A 15,993-nucleotide genomic window follows, 5' to 3' on the forward strand; every position below is an offset into this window, starting at 1 on the left:
CGCATTATGCCAATTCGTCGTCTTCCTTAGCAAGTGCTGAAAAAAAATCTCCGATCTGACTTAGGTTTGACATCTGTGTGCGTTCTAGGCAAATATCGGCACGTGGAAGGCAAAGTCGACGGGCCAAGCTCCTAGACGAGCCACCCCTCACATGCAGTGCCAGCCCATAATAGGCGCTCGCTAACAGCACTTACCCCAACAGTCTGTGAAAGAATGCACGATGGAAATTGTGTGCACGTGCAATTGGCCGTTGCGTGCGATAAATAAAGAGGGAGGATCTGCATGTCACTTTTTTTGTTTCGGTTTTTTTTCTCTCTCGGAAAACTCTGAAGCACGCGGGGCGTGCGTGCGTGCCGTCCCCGTCCCTTGGCCCCAGAGCAGGTGGAGGAAACGAATCGAGTGTTTTGTGCTGCACTTGAAAACATGTGCGGTAGTCTTCGCGGTATCATGGAGAAAACAAAAAAAAACCTCCCCCAACGTTGGTGTGGTCTGTGCCCGGGTTTGTTTCCTCGGAGCGCTCGATCGGAGCGAGTCAGCGACGGGTGTTGGTGGCTTAACAGTCCACGCCCGAGGTCAAGAGGGACTGGTGCTGGATTTACACCTCGCATTCTTGTATGCGCACGCGAGTGCACGGGATGCACGCAGCTGACACGCGGCCAGAAACGTAAAAGAGTCAACATTGTATTTATTGCTCAAATTATGATGGGTGCAGGGCCTGGGTTCTCTTCCTATCTATAGTCCTGGGTCATTCACATTTCAGTCTTTGTTCTTGTAATTAAAGTAAATACATCACATCACAGTTGTGTTTCTTTATTGTGTATGTGTCGTGTCTGAAGGTGACAGCTTTTTTCCGTTGGGAAATCTTGCAGAAAGCTGGGGTTAGCGTCACTCCGCACTGGAGCATGGCTTCTGAAAGATGACGCCGTACAAAACTACTGGAAGATTTGTTGCCGCTAATTAACACCGGCGGTGCTGCTCTCTCTCTCTCTGAGGCAGCTGCCACGTGTTCCCCCCTGTGCATTAGATGATCACGTGACAATCAAGCCCCAGAAAGTTTGGAGTCATCCGAGCTCGAAATATCCCAAATTGATGGAAAAACGTAACTTTTTTGAGGATTTTCTGCAGAATGTATTCCTGTCAGGGCTGAAACCATGAAAGTAGCCACACACAAAAATCCCGGTTTAAACACAGGCGGATGAAGATACAGTTGTGCTCTGATGTGTACTTCGCATCCTGCACCAGAGGGTCACCCCAGCGAGTCACATGTGGGAACCAGTGTGTCTGCAGATAAAACTCATTGTCGACTTCCCAGAAAGTGATACAGCTGCATCGGTGATGATCAAAACTTGCTGATGATCATTAACCTGGACCATTACAAAGACGGCAAAGTAGAAGCAACAGAAATGTGTGTGTGTGTTTTTAAGACGGATGTTAACCATGTTATGGACAGTCAAGAATGAGTGACGTGAATTTATTACGGATTATGGATAGAAAACTGAATTTTTTTTTGGGACATATCATGAGAAAACAAGAGACTGAATATGAATGTGGTTTGACTGGGAACATTGTTGGTGCAAGAGGCCGGGAAGACAGTTAGTAAAGTTACAAAAGCAATTTGAACGATTGTATACAACTGGGTGGAGTATCTAATAAATAAAACATTCTTGAGTAAATATCACAGAGCTCAATGGAAGGAAGGCCATGATGGCCCATATCTTTGGGGTGCCACCCTGATGAGATGTTAACTACCTCGCCTGGTATACAGGAGGTCGTGGGTTCCATCCCGACCCTGATGAGATGTTAACTCCCTCGCCTGGTATACAGGAGGTCGAGGATTCCATCCCGACCCTGATGAGATGTTAACTCCCTCGCCTCGTATACAGGAGGTCGTGGGTTCCATCCCGACCCTGATGAGATGTTAACTACCTCGCCTGGTATACAGGAGGTCGTGGGTTCCATCCCGACCCTGATGAGATGTTAACTACCTCGCCTGGTATACAGGAGGTCGTGAGTTCCATCCCGACCCTGATGAGATGCTAACTACCTCGCCTGGTGTACAGGAGGTCGTGGATTCCATCCCGACCCTGATGAGATGTTAACTCCTCGCCTGGTATACAGGAGGTCGTGGATTCCATCCCGACCCTGATAAGAGGTTAACTACCTCGCCTGGTATACAGGAGGTCGTGGATTCCATCCTGACCCGGATGAGATGTTAACTACCTCGCCTGGTATACAGGAGGTCGTGGGTTCCATCCCGACCCTGATGAGATGCTAACTACCTCGCCTGGTATACAGGAGGTCGTGGATTCCATCCCGACCTGGATGATATGTTAACTATCTCACCTGGTATACAGGATGTCGCGGATTCCATCCCGACCCGGATGAGATGTTAACTACCTCGCCTGGTATACAGGAGGTCGTGGATTCCATCCCGACCCTGATGACATGTTAACTACCTCGCCTGGTATACAGGAGGTCGTGGGTTCGATCCCGACCCTGATGAGATGTTAACTACCTCGCCTGGTATACACGAGGTCGTGGGTTCCATCCCGACCCTGATGAGATGTTAACTACCTCGCCTGGTATACACGAGGTCGTGGGTTCCATCCCGACCCTGATGAGATGTTAACTACCTCGCCTGGTATGCAGGAGGTCGTGGGTTCGATCCCGACCCTGATGAGATGTTAACTACCTCGCCTGGTATGCAGGAGGTCGTGGGTTCGATCCCGACCCTGATGAGATGTTAACTACCTCGCCTAGTATACAGGAGGTCGTGGGTTCCATCCCGACCCTGATGAGATGTTAACTACGTCGCTAGGTATACAGGAGGTCGTGGATTCGATCCCGACCCTGATGAGATGTTAACTACCTCGCCTGATATACAGGAGGTCGTGGGTTCCATCCCGACCCTGATGAGATGTTAACTCCTCGCCTGGTATACAGGAGGTCGTGGATTCCATCCCGACCCTGATAAGAGGTTAACTACCTCGCCTGGTATACAGGAGGTCGTGGATTCCATCCTGACCCGGATGAGATGTTAACTATCTCGCCTGGTATACAGGAGGTCGTGGGTTCCATCCCGACCCTGATGAGATGCTAACTACCTCGCCTGGTATACAGGAGGTCGTGGATTCCATCCCGACCCTGATGAGAGGTTAACTACCTCCCCTGGTATACAGGAGGTCGTGGATTCCATCCCGACCCTGATGAGAGGTTAACTACCTCGCCTGGTATACAGGAGGTCGTGGATTCCATCCCGACCCGGATGATATGTTAACTATCTCACCTGGTATACAGGATGTCGCGGATTCCATCCCGACCCGGATGAGATGTTAACTACCTCGCCTGGTATACAGGAGGTCGTGGATTCCATCCCGACCCTGATGACATGTTAACTACCTCGCCTGGTATACAGGAGGTCGTGGGTTCGATCCCGACCCTGATGAGATGTTAACTACCTCGCCTGGTATACACGAGGTCGTGGGTTCCAACCCGACCCTGATGAGATGTTAACTACCTCGCCTGGTATGCAGGAGGTCGTGGGTTCGATCCCGACCCTGATGAGATGTTAACTACCTCGCCTGGTATGCAGGAGGTCGTGGGTTCGATCCCGACCCTGATGAGATGTTAACTACCTCGCCTAGTATACAGGAGGTCGTGGGTTCCATCCCGACCCTGATGAGATGTTAACTACCTCGCTTGGTATACAGGAGGTCGTGGATTCGATCCCGACCCTGATGAGATGTTAACTACCTCGCCTGATATACAGGAGGTCGTGGGTTCCATCCCGACCCTGATGAGATGTTAACTACCTCGCCTGGTATACAGGAGGTCGTGGATTCCATCCCGACCCTGATGAGAGGTTAACTACCTCGCCTGGTATACAGGAGGTCGTGGATTCCATCCCGACCCTGATGAGAGGTTAACTACCTCGCCTGGTATACAGGAGGTCGTGGATTCCATCCCGACCCGGATGATATGTTAACTATCTCACCTGGTATACAGGATGTCGCGGATTCCATCCCGACCCGGATGAGATGTTAACTACCTCGCCTGGTATACAGGAGGTCGTGGATTCCATCCCGACCCTGATGACATGTTAACTACCTCGCCTGGTATACAGGAGGTCGTGGGTTCGATCCCGACCCTGATGAGATGTTAACTACCTCGCCTGGTATACACGAGGTCGTGGGTTCCATCCCGACCCTGATGAGATGTTAACTACCTCGCCTGGTATACACGAGGTCGTGGGTTCCAACCCGACCCTGATGAGATGTTAACTACCTCGCCTGGTATGCAGGAGGTCGTGGGTTCGATCCCGACCCTGATGAAATGTTAACTACCTCGCCTGGTATGCAGGAGGTCGTGGGTTCGATCCCGACCCTGATGAGATGTTAACTACCTCGCCTAGTATACAGGAGGTCGTGGGTTCCATCCCGACCCTGATGAGATGTTAACTACCTCGCTTGGTATACAGGAGGTCGTGGATTCGATCCCGACCCTGATGAGATGTTAACTACCTCGCCTGATATACAGAAGGTCGTGGGTTCCATCCCGACCCTGATGAGATGTTAACTACCTCGCCTGGTATACAGGAGGTCGTGGATTCGATCCCGACCCTGATGAGATGTTAACTACCTCGCTTGGTATACAGGAGGTCGTGGATTCGATCCCGACCCTGATGAGATGTTAACTACCTCGCCTGGTATACAGGAGGTTGTGGGTTCCAACCCGACCCTGATGAGATGTTAACTACCTCGCCTGGTATACAGGAGGTCGTGGATTCGATCCCGACCCTGATGAGATGTTAACTACCTCGCCTGGTATACAGGAGGTCGTGGATTCCATCCCGACGCTGACGCCAGCCGTATATTTTCAGTTTGTATGTTCTCCCCGTGGTCACGTGGATTTTTCTCCGCGTCCTCCGGTTTTTCCCTCCACATTTGGAAACGTGCATTTAGAGTATTTGGCTACTGCTATCAATTTCCACTTGATAAGCCACTTCTGTGAGCTATCATTTGTGACCAGGTCGTTTCCAGCTTAGTGGGCCTTACCTGGTAAAATAAAGAAGAATGTTTAATAGTTTATTTTGGGAAAGGACAAGGCTCACGTTGAGAGAGACAATCAAGGATGTATGATGCTTATCATGGCTTAAAGATGACGATGTTGACAATTTTGATGATTATGATGATGGGTTGAATGCTCCCTGGCTGCGATTTCAACTCACGATATAGCCTTATTGCGCCATCAACCGAGGAGGCTCATTCCATCTTGTCTTTTGATAACATTGTGTATTCCACCCACAAAAGACAAAGATCCCCCATATAACCATAACAGACTGTAGGGGCAAGTGCTGTTAGCGAGCACCTACGAAGGCCGGCACCATACACGAGGGGATGAGTGACCAGCATCACGCCCGGCCGCCTTTGTCTCCCTAGTGGCGATGCTTACACACCACACCAAGTACTCATTTGAGGCTGAGTCGACTTAGGGGAGGCTCATGACCCGTTCAGATAATCGTCACTGGTGTTGGCCGTGAGCGGGAATCGAACTAGGGTCGCCGGGGTCGGAGCAGAATGTGCTAACCACTGCGCCACCGCTCGGTGTGCGCATTGTGTGTGTGCGCGTATTGTACACACAATACAAACACAATGCACACACACACCGGATTTCTAGAACGCTGCTGGCAATGCACACGTGGCCGTTGACATTTTTAAAAAAACGCAGCGCTGGCAATGTGGCAGTTTTTTTCGGGTGTGCATGCTGATTTTAAACTTTCATTTCTTCTGGTCTTGCTATTTCTCACCTTGCTATTTGCTTTCGTGCAGTCACTCACTTCCGTGCAATTTTCAACCAAAGCAATTTCACCCCCCTGGAAATGGAATATTTGCAGTTGGCCTGGCACCTCTCCCAAAAGAACAATGATCGTTTTTTTATTTTATTTATGTACGCATTTAATAATAAATAATTCACAGCTCTTTGTCGTTCGACTGATGAAGGCCAATCTCTCACGCTGTGTTTGTTCGTGGGGGGGGGGGTCATTTGACTATACTTCACCAAACTGGTCAGTGAGGCCCTAGGGCCGGTTTAGACGTCACTCGCCAACGATGTGAGCCATAGCTTGAAGTACAACTCGGATCATTGGGTTCACAGCGCAGTGCGCTAACCATCGTGCCACTCACCGCTCCACCCTGTTTATGCACTATTTATGCTTTTCATTTTCAAATCTGTAATGTTAATTATAGCAAAAAAAAATAGTGAAATGTTTTAAATTGAATATCCGCGGCAATTTAGGAAATTCATTATTTATTCACTCTATTGTTCGTGTATTAGCGGGCTTTATTATTATTATTTGTTTGACTGGTTTTGTTTCGCGGGTCATAATCCATGCCATTGGGGATGGCTTTCTGGAGCCATCGCTATTCACTGAAGGCCCAGCCACGGCAGTGCGCATAGCAACAATGTGCTTTTGGAGAGGTAAAGGGTTAAGACCTGAAACCACTTTATCTCAGAGTATGAAAGCAAAATTGTAATGAGCTTCGTCTTGCCTGAAAGCAATCAACTATACAGCACATGCTCGTGGCGTTACTGTGTGATCCCTCTATTGGTGCAGAAACAGACCCTTTTGGTGTTTATCCGTGTGTCAAGATAGATATAGTTTTTGTTAATCATGCGTGTAAAGAACAAAGATGTGTCGCCACCACCCCACTGCCTGTTTGAGCTGGCAGATGCCAAGAGCCCGATTCGTATCTTTGACGAATAAACATTTTCATGTGCGATTTATGTTTCTTTGCCAAATGCTCATCAATTGCCAAGGCTCGTTGGCAGGTGGCATCCACCCGCCACACTGACAGCCACTTCCCCCTTTACCTTTCTCCGGCACCTGGGGCCCCTCGGGCCCATGGGCCTCGGTGCAGTTGTACCACCTGCGACGTGCATAGGCAGTTTCATGAACACGTGACTGTTTTATTGGTAACATTTACTCACCCGGGAAAGCTTCACCGAGTCCCAAGACTCATTTTCCGCAGGGTAAGTTTCGCAGCGGGGAGGTGGGTGGGGGTGGGTTCGTGGTGGGAGGGGGGTGACATCACCATGCATTTTCCCAAATTGGTCATTTGCGTGTCATTTTTCACATTCGCCAAATTTTGGACGACGACACCTCCTCTCAACATCAACCGACAACCGAGGCATTCCGCGCGTCCACCGCAAGCAGATGACGGCGCGTACCTTTTGACGGTTGACGCGCCTGCCTGCAGCAGCTTTAAATATTATCCGGGGCGGCCTCCTGCGGCTCGCGGTTGTGACCGCACCGTGCCGGTCGTTGTGTGTCGCGCAGGCTGCTGGACAAGGCTCCAAGCGGCACGGCGTTCATCACCCTGTGCATCGTGATCCGTTGCCTCGACGGCTTCGGCACGGCCTCCGCCGACACCATGTGCTTCCTCTACATGGCCACCGCCTTCCCCAGCAACGTGGCCACCATGCTGGTGCGTGCCAAGTCCGCGGGCTACGGACGCGCTTAGGGTTGCCAGCCGTCCTGGTTTTCCCAGGATTGTCCTCTGGGGCGTTACATTGTTTTTATAGCATTATTTTAGTAATTTCTAGAAAGGTTTAGTTTAGCCCGATTTTTTGATGTAGTATAGAGTTAGACACATTTTTTTAAAATCTAAATTGTATTATGATTGTTATTGTGATCAAACATCAAAATGGGACTTTTTGCACATTTTTGTACGCAGCATAAACAAATGGTGCTTTTTATGGAAGATTTCATAGTTTTTGTAGGGGATGTTTAAATTTGCGTACAGTAAATTTTAAATGTATCTTGTAATTTTATTGTTTGTTGCGGTTGCACCCGAATCAAGAGCCGAATGGCTCACAGGGTTATTCCAAACAAATGCAACTGAAACTGTGGTGAGGAGATGTTATCTCCCTCGCCCGGTGCGCAGGAGGTCGTGGGTGTCAACCTGGACCATGGCGCTTGCTTGTTGTATAATTGGAGTTTGTGTATTCTCTTTCTCCCCGAAGTGGTCGTGTGGATTTTTCTCCATGTCCACTGGTTTTGGCCTCCACGTTTATAAACGTGCGTTTATATTACGTGGCTGCTATTATGAATTCGCATGTGTGATGATAGAAAGCCACTTCGATGAGCCAACACGTGTAGCCAGGTAGCCTCTGAAAAAGAGCGAATAGCTTCGTGAGCTTTCTTTGATAAATAAAATAGTTTGAGGCAGCTGCCAAGTAAACAAACTATATAAACATTTATAAACTAAACATGCCAATGTTGGACTAACCATTGGCATGTGGTTGGAATCATTGTGTCAACGTTGGGAAACCGTTGGACCAAAGATCCATATTTACTGGACGCTGTACAGGGAAATCTGTACGTCTTCCTGGGACATTGCTTAATAATTCAGCACACATTCCAAACACAATGCCTTTACACTGTAGTTCTCCCCTCTTCTGGCATTTTGAGATAGTCTTCTTCTACCTAAGAGTTAGCAATCCTATGACACTTGTGCACGCGGGAATTCGCACGCTAGGCCAAGAGGTCATTGCGGTCAATGACACACCACGCTTTCGATTCCTAATGATACGTACATTTTCTCAGTTGTGGCACAGTTGAAAAATGTCCTTCAAAGACCGCTCCTCTTAGAGTTTCGCTGCCACCACCTTGCTTGAGGTTATTCTCTCGTTCCACAATCGTGTGCACACTTTCCATTCGAAGTTATACGCATACATAGTTATTTCACAACGTATGTATCCAACCGTACTAATCCGAGGTGTGGAGGAAGGACAAAAACACAAAAAGCAGTTAAAAAAATTCGCTTTCAATTCAGATGTAAAAGTTCATAGCATTGTTTGTTTCCTAACATCGGAAGGAAGAGCGTTCCAGACGGCCGCAGAAGTGCGTCCGAAAGCGCCACGCGATGCGGTGACCGCCTTTGTTCGATGGCCAGCCAAAAGCCGCCGCTGCCGCCGCCGCTGCCGCCACCGCCGCTGCTGCTGCTGCGAGGATGACCGGAGTTTGCGTGGTGGTTTGCCACGCGCGCCTGGAGTAGTTGGTAGATCCAGCGCAGCTGTGAAACTGCGGTGGCCCTGGAGATAGAAGTACAGCAAGTGGAGTAAGCATATATCTGGGCGGAGCTTAGAGCATAATCCTCTAATTTGTCGGCGGGGGGGAGGGGGGTAATAACCCCGTGCCTCACAGTAGGGCTGAACGATTAATCGATTTCAAAATCGAAATCGCAATTTGAAAAATGCAATTAGCAAATCGCAAAGGCTGCGATTTATTGCGATTTAAAAAGTCCTATTACTTTCTTATTGTAATTGTTTTATTTTTTATTATAACTTTATTTAACTTAAAAATTGTTCTATGTTTGATTGTTCTATTTCAATTAAAACATTTCAATAAATACATGTTGGAAGAAATTCATATATATCTTAAGTTCTCATCCTTGCATTAAACATATAGAGCAGTTCATATGTTGATGGTATCACGTGGTAATGCTCCATCACGTGTTTTAAATCTATTACACGGTCAATATTGAACTGAAGCTTGACTTGAAAATGTTTTATCGCAAATCAAATCGCAATCGCAATATGTCGGAATAATCGCAATTATACATTTTCCCCAAATCGTTCAGCCCTACCTCACAGCAAGAAGGGACTGAGTTTGATGTCTGACTCGGGCACCTGTCTGTATGGAGATTGTGTATTCTCCCCCTGTTCTGCATGGCTTTCCTCATGTAGCAAAGACAACCCGATGCAAAACAACATACTGTATATCTGAAAATTACTCAATTGGGATCACACACAGAAGCAGCAGCATCGCCCTCTGCTGCGAAAACGTGGCAGCACCTTCTTGAAAACGGAGTCTTGAGACTCGGTGAGGCTTTCCTGGGTAAATAAGTCGAATCATAATAATAGAGACAAAGATCCCCCATATTGCCTTAACAGACTGTTGGGGCAAACACTGATAGCGAGCGCCTATGAAGGCCGGCACTTCACATGCGGGGGTGGGTGGCCGGCGCCACGCCCGGCCGCCTTTGTCTCCCTCGTGGCAATGTTTAATGCACGGCACCAGGTTCTAGGTGGAGGCCCAGGACCGGTTCAGATGAATCATCACCGGTGTTGGCCGTGACCGGGGGCATCGAACCGGGGTTGCCGGCTTCATAGCGAAGCGCGCTAACCGCTACCGCTCCCCACAAATAACAACAAAACAACGATATACTGTACACGTAATCACACGCAAGCAACCTGACGTCAATCTCGCCGCCTGCACGACAATGAGCGGCTGAGCGGCTGTTTTTACTCCCCTTGTGTGGCCGCGTTCCCGGCGTTAACGGACGAGACGCCACCCAAGCCCCTCTGGGCTCAGCCGATTGAGCCGCACTCCCTCCGCTCGGCACGAGGGGGCCGCAGAGGAGCGGCCCCCTCCGTTGGGCAGCAGTGGGGTAGGGTTGGGGGCAAGTGGCCGCGTCTGCAGGCTTCTCTCGTGAGCCCCAGTTTCTCTCGACAGCGGCCAACGTAGCTTCAGCTGGGACCCAAAGAGCGACTACCAACATAGGAGTCAGCAACAACAAGGTTGTCACGTAGAAGGCAAACCGTAATGGCGCAGGCAGGCAGTGATGAGAAGGAGACTGGGCGCTGTTTGGACATGCATGGAGGATGGACTACAACATGACAATTAAAAGTGTGTTGTTGTTCGGGAAAAAAATGGAAGGAACCGGAGAGAGAGGAAGTCCTCACAGACTTTTTAAACAACTTTTATTGCCACCAGCAGCAACAGCACTGGAGGCGATTCCGATACGGAATACACAAAGTCACCGGCAGCCAATACCACAAACACAATAAAAACCACGCGCTGTGGCGCTAGATACGCCGCGCACAACACAAAAAAGTCACGTGGTGGTGGTGGTGGTCATCGCGCACGCCACGGTGACGAGCGAGCGCTTCAGAAGGTGAACACGTGGGGTGGTGCCGTCCACGCTGGTACAGAGAGGGGCTTGTCCGGCTCCCCAGCGTTCGAAGAAGACGCGCTGCACATCACCGACACGTGTGTGTGGTACATGGCGTGCTCCAGCCGGAGCCGCGCCTTGAGCAGGCCCCTGAACACTGGAAGCAGCACAGAGCAGCCGTCAGTGTCACCTTGCGGCAACTTGTTCCTCGTCTTGTACACCGCCATCTTCGCTTGAGCACAGGCGAAGTTGGCGAGGTCATGGCGCTTGTTAGGCACCACATATACGAAGCTGCTGTTGTAGAAGGGCACCCACAGAACGGCTTGACGACGACATCACAAGAGATTGGTGCCAGAAAGATCTGGCCACTTCTTGAGCATATTGCCACAAGACAGAAGGAAAGTGTAAACAAATGATGGAATGTGCAGAGAACACCTGCGGCCTATCTGCCCATAGATCGTGATGATAGCTTCAGTTTAACACGTAGGCTTTCACGACCCATATCCACAGCAAAGGCTTTTTGAGTGAGGTCGTGTAAATATAAATGTGTCGTTAAACCCACCGCTACCCGACACAACCAATTAGTAAGAGTTTGTCACTGTCAACAAAACGTGCCAATTAGTTACAAACTGTGTTGGAGAGTAAATCCACAACATTGACAATTCTACTACGACGTTTCGCCGGTGATTAGCCTCATGAAGCTGGTTGTAATCACCAGTGAAAAGTCGTATTTGAATTGTAAATGTTGTGGGTTTACTGTGCAACACACCGGCGTGCTGAAGTGGTAAACAAATTGGCACGTTTTGTTTCCGTGACAAACCTTACTAATTGGCTGTTCCGTGTGTTGGCGGGTTTAACAACACATTCACATTTACGTGATGTAATCCATAGCTTCACTCTTGTTACTGATGTTCTCCACAACGACACTATTGATTATGTTGTGTTTTGTGTTCTATCGTTTGGCCTCGCTAAAAGAGACGGTCCTTGCCTATAAATATCTGGCAGTTCACCGGCATTGATTCAAGCCAGGCGTGACTGCTGATGAGACACCATGTGTCGAAACCGATCCACAGTTTGCTTTAACTGAATCAATGCTGGTGACATTATTTTTGGGGTGATTAGTTGTGTAAAATTAGTTTTTTTTTACGTGGAGAGACAGATATGTGAGGGAGACATTGTCTGCTTATCTGGGCACCAAGGTGGCAGGATGTTAACTACCTCGCCTGGTATACAGGAGGTCATGGGTTCGATCCTGATCCCGACCCTGACGCCTGCTGCATATTTGGAGTTTGCATGTCTCTCTCTCCGAGGTTGCGTGCCTTTTTTTCCGGACCCTATGATTTTTCCCTCCACATTTAAAATCACCATACGCTCAGAGTATTTGGCCGCTATAAATCTCCACGTGACAAGCCACTTTGTTGAGATATCATTTGTGATAGCCAGGTCACTTCTGAAAAAGGGGAATGTAGCTCAGTGGACCTTACCTGATAAAATAAAAAAAAATTCACTTGTTTAAATCTATGGCTTTATGCGATCGGATAATCATAAAACACGTTCAGTGTCAGTGGTTTGGTCGTGAGGAGCGATGAGCCCTTAAACAACGGAAATGTAGGGGCCATGCAGGGTTTGTAGCAAGGAAGGCGACAAAATAGACACAACAACAATATATGCAAATATTTCACGAAAATTAGTAACATAACCTGCCTGTTAAATTAGGTTTTAGGCACGAGTTGAAGCCCATTAAGATAAATTGAGCATTATAATTACAGTTCTGATAAATGTGAGGCATATTTTAAGTGGTATTCATTAGAAATAGATTTAGGGAACAAATGAAGATTGGATGCATTGACTGTGAAGGAAAGTAGCCTGTTGGCTTGGACACGATGCATCAGCGCTGTTGGGGATGGTGATGATTTATGGACAAGACTGCCGACGGAATGGCATTCAAACGCATCTGAGAGGACGACAGCCGTGGAGATGGAGCAATAGGAGCAGTTCGTGCGGGGGGTTGGTGGATCGCACAAATATTCGTGAAAACTCCATAACCTGCTGGCCAGCGTGGTGGCTAGGGCATTTGCGAGTGGGTTCACGAACCCATACGTCCTTCCCCCACACCTCCGATGGGCACGGTTGGCTACGTATGGTGCGAAAGAAGTTCAACATACACACATGCACGAGCTTGCTCCTGTTAGTCAAAATAAAGACACTCGTTCAAATATCATTCTGCCGCGCAATCCACCATGGAACTCTCTTGAAAATTTGCCACGAGACGTCCTAAAAAAATGGATTGCTTAACGCATTCGCACGCCGACGGACGCATATTACGTGTGGAGACATTGCTTTTCATTCAGCTGTGTGGATATGGCACATATCAATGCCTTGAGGTCAGTCACCATACCTCTACCTGGGCATCAGTTACAGGACCGCATTGCCACTTTCCTGTCGAGGCTTAGCGCCGTGGCGAGAACAAGATCAAGGACAATGCTCAAAAAACCCATTCACCGTTGCGAAAAACCGGATTAACGGCGGGCTGTTATTCGAATGCCGTAGCACTCACATTGTAATAGCGTGACCTGACTCAACAGGGTCAGCGTAGGAGGCGAAGGAGCCAGAGGAGGTTCCGTACATTTCCCACGCACCGCTGCGCATGTATCCGATCAGGGCCACCTGGCTCGAAATCGAGAGTTCAAATGTCAGCCAGCAGTTGACTCAGCCCATCGTCCTTCCTCCAGGGGTGTATTAAATTCGGACCGTTTTGTGAGCCATCGTATCGCACGTCGTCCCACGGAAATTATGGCTCCTACAACGAGAATGTGGAATTGCCACCGTTGGCTTAAGGCTTGCCAATGGATATGAATGCCACCCCCATAGTTAATTTGGGCAGGAAGTGGTGAGCAGCGGTGCAGAGGAATCTGTCGTCCTGCACATCTACAGTATACTCCCACGTCTATGCTGCCTCATCTATGAGGGAGGCCCTAATCCAGCAGTGGATTAAAAAAAGGGGCTGTACACGTATTCTGGACCTAAGTGCTGTTCCCGAGCACCTCTTATATTACCAGCACCACGCATCTCCAGCCACCTTTATCTCCCCAGTGCCGGCGTCACACGAGCAGCCTCTTCTCACTCGGCAGCGCCTATCCCTCAGCTTCTCTTCCACAAGCCATGCTTCGGTTAAAAGCACCGATGTAAGCGTTTTCACGCAGCTCCCCACCCCCCCCCCCGATATAAACTCTCGGTTAAAGTGCAGTGATACGCGCCTAAGACTGTGCATGCACAAACACAATTAACTCCGCACAGCGCTCGCCTGAGCCACCTCTTAGCACGTAAATCCTTCGCGCCGCGTGTTAATCCCTCGCCGATTAATTTGTGTAGAGCGCGCTTGCCCCGCTTGCCCAAAGCCAGACTCAGAGACGCCCTCTGCCATGTCGCGTCTGCGCAGTTCCACACCCCGTGCGGGCAGACGGTCGCTCCACGCTCTCGTCTCTCGCTCGATGCCCCGAGATGCTGTGCCCTTGCACGGTTGGGTCGCTGCACCTGCACCTAAATCCGTTGGCTGTTGCTTCTCGCGTTCCCCTTGTTGTTGTTGTTGTTGTTTTACTCGCCCGATTGAGTTTGCCTCGCGCACACCTCCTCTCCGACCTTTCCCATCGCCTCGTTACTTGTTTCTCGTACCTTGCTTTTGGTGCAGTGTGCGTCCGTTGTTCATGTTGTGAATAGCGCTCATTTTTTCTTCCGTAAGCACACATTCTTTTGCCCGCACCTCTGACGCGTTCTGTTCCGCTGTCGGACGTTCCTCTGTGAGCATCACTCTGATATTGTTGTTCTTGTCCTATGCTGATAGCACCACGGATCTCCCTTGCAAACCAGAGCTGGTCAACTGGCTACACGGGACTTTCCGTGTAACAAATAAGCGCCGATTGATTAATTACGCTTCACGCTGCTTGCACTGCTGCTGCATACACTCAAGGTGGCTGGCTCTCTCCATTGAGTTTTCGGGTTGTGCCGCGCGATGTCCGACGTTTTGCTCCACGTGCCGGGAGCTTCTATCGATTTCCGAACGGCACGCGGCAGCAACTCGAGATCACGCCGGAGAGCTGTACGGCACGACTGCGGAAATCTCAACCGAAAGTAAAAGGTGGCTTCACAATGAATCGCTCAACACGTGTAACGGAACGATCGATTGAGCCTCACACTCAGGTGATGTCACAGGGGTGTAGAGTTACATTCGATCGGTTGAACTTTATTCATGTTCTCATTGCTTTACTTCACTGCTCTGCTTCGTCTTGCCATTTTGCTTTAGCCATTTTTGGATGGCCCAGGTCAAGCACGCCGATGACGTACACGTATGTATGTGTACGTCATCGGCGTGTATGTCATCGGTCTTTCTTCGGATTCTGCTCCGATGACGTACGCGTATGTAAAAGGCCATGCGGAAGGGCGTGTTGCACAGCGGCAGCTAACGTAGAGTGCGGTCCTGTCGTTACAGTTCTCTGCGGTGAGTATAACGCTACGCCTCTCTAAATAAAATTAACGCTCACCGTTTGCGCGTTCCGAGATTCAGCGGTGAATGGGAAACCCACCCCACAATTTTCAGTCGTCCTGGAATGGGAAAGGCTTACACTCACCCGGTTCAACGAAGCAATGTTGAGACTCGTTAAAATCCTCCGCGGACGAACGCGACCAGCGCAATCTAAACCCTGTGTTGTGTGTTGAGGGGCGCAGGGAATGGTGGAGATTTTCAACGGCGTGGGAATGCTGCTGGGGCCACCCCTGGGCGGCCTGCTGTACGACGCGTGGGGCTACGAGGTGCCCTTCGTGGCGCTCGGCTCCATCCTGCTGCTGCTCCTCGTCCCGCTAAGCCTGGGCGTCCTGCCCCGTGATGGTGAGGGGCACGCTATGCCTTGCACACATCCAGGGCTGGGCTATACACAAACTCTATTGAGATTTTCTGTATGTATGTATGGATGTTGAACTTCCATAAGAGGTTTTTTTTGGGTTAGGTCATGTGAATATGTGTCGTTAAACCTGACACCACCCG

General features: G+C 49.4%; 1 protein-coding gene and 1 long non-coding RNA gene across 7 annotated transcripts in view; one reads left to right on the plus strand and one right to left on the minus strand.

The window, feature by feature from the left end:
• Positions 1–15,993, plus strand: part of LOC116941543 (MFS-type transporter SLC18B1-like) — a 104,086-nt gene that overhangs the window by 34,574 nt on the left and 53,519 nt on the right. For all 4 annotated transcript variants that reach the window (XR_012941551.1, XM_032952697.2, XM_076066634.1 and 1 more), the window contains 2 exons: positions 7,337–7,484; positions 15,678–15,837. Coding sequence is in view for 3 of the 4 variants with exons in the window: in XM_032952697.2 (XP_032808588.1) it covers positions 7,337–7,484; positions 15,678–15,837 (308 nt within the window). In the remaining variant the exon portion in view is untranslated. The remainder of the gene's footprint in view (positions 1–7,336; positions 7,485–15,677; positions 15,838–15,993) is intronic.
• The window catches only part of LOC116941544 (uncharacterized), a 35,630-nt gene continuing 28,446 nt past the window's right edge, over positions 8,810–15,993 (minus strand). For 2 of the 3 annotated variants that reach the window (XR_012941554.1, XR_012941552.1), the window contains one exon: positions 10,746–11,112. This is a non-coding gene — a long non-coding RNA (uncharacterized LOC116941544). Of the gene's footprint in view, positions 9,094–10,745; positions 11,113–15,993 lie in introns of those variants that run through there. The other variant, XR_012941553.1, reaches the window with a different exon arrangement.

The sequence above is a fragment of the Petromyzon marinus genome, chromosome 12 (genome assembly GCF_048934315.1).
Source record: "Petromyzon marinus isolate PM22_M1 ecotype Great Lakes invasive population chromosome 12, UKy_Petmar_22M1.pri1.0, whole genome shotgun sequence".
In the NCBI taxonomy this organism is placed as follows: domain Eukaryota; kingdom Metazoa; phylum Chordata; class Hyperoartia; order Petromyzontiformes; family Petromyzontidae; genus Petromyzon; species Petromyzon marinus.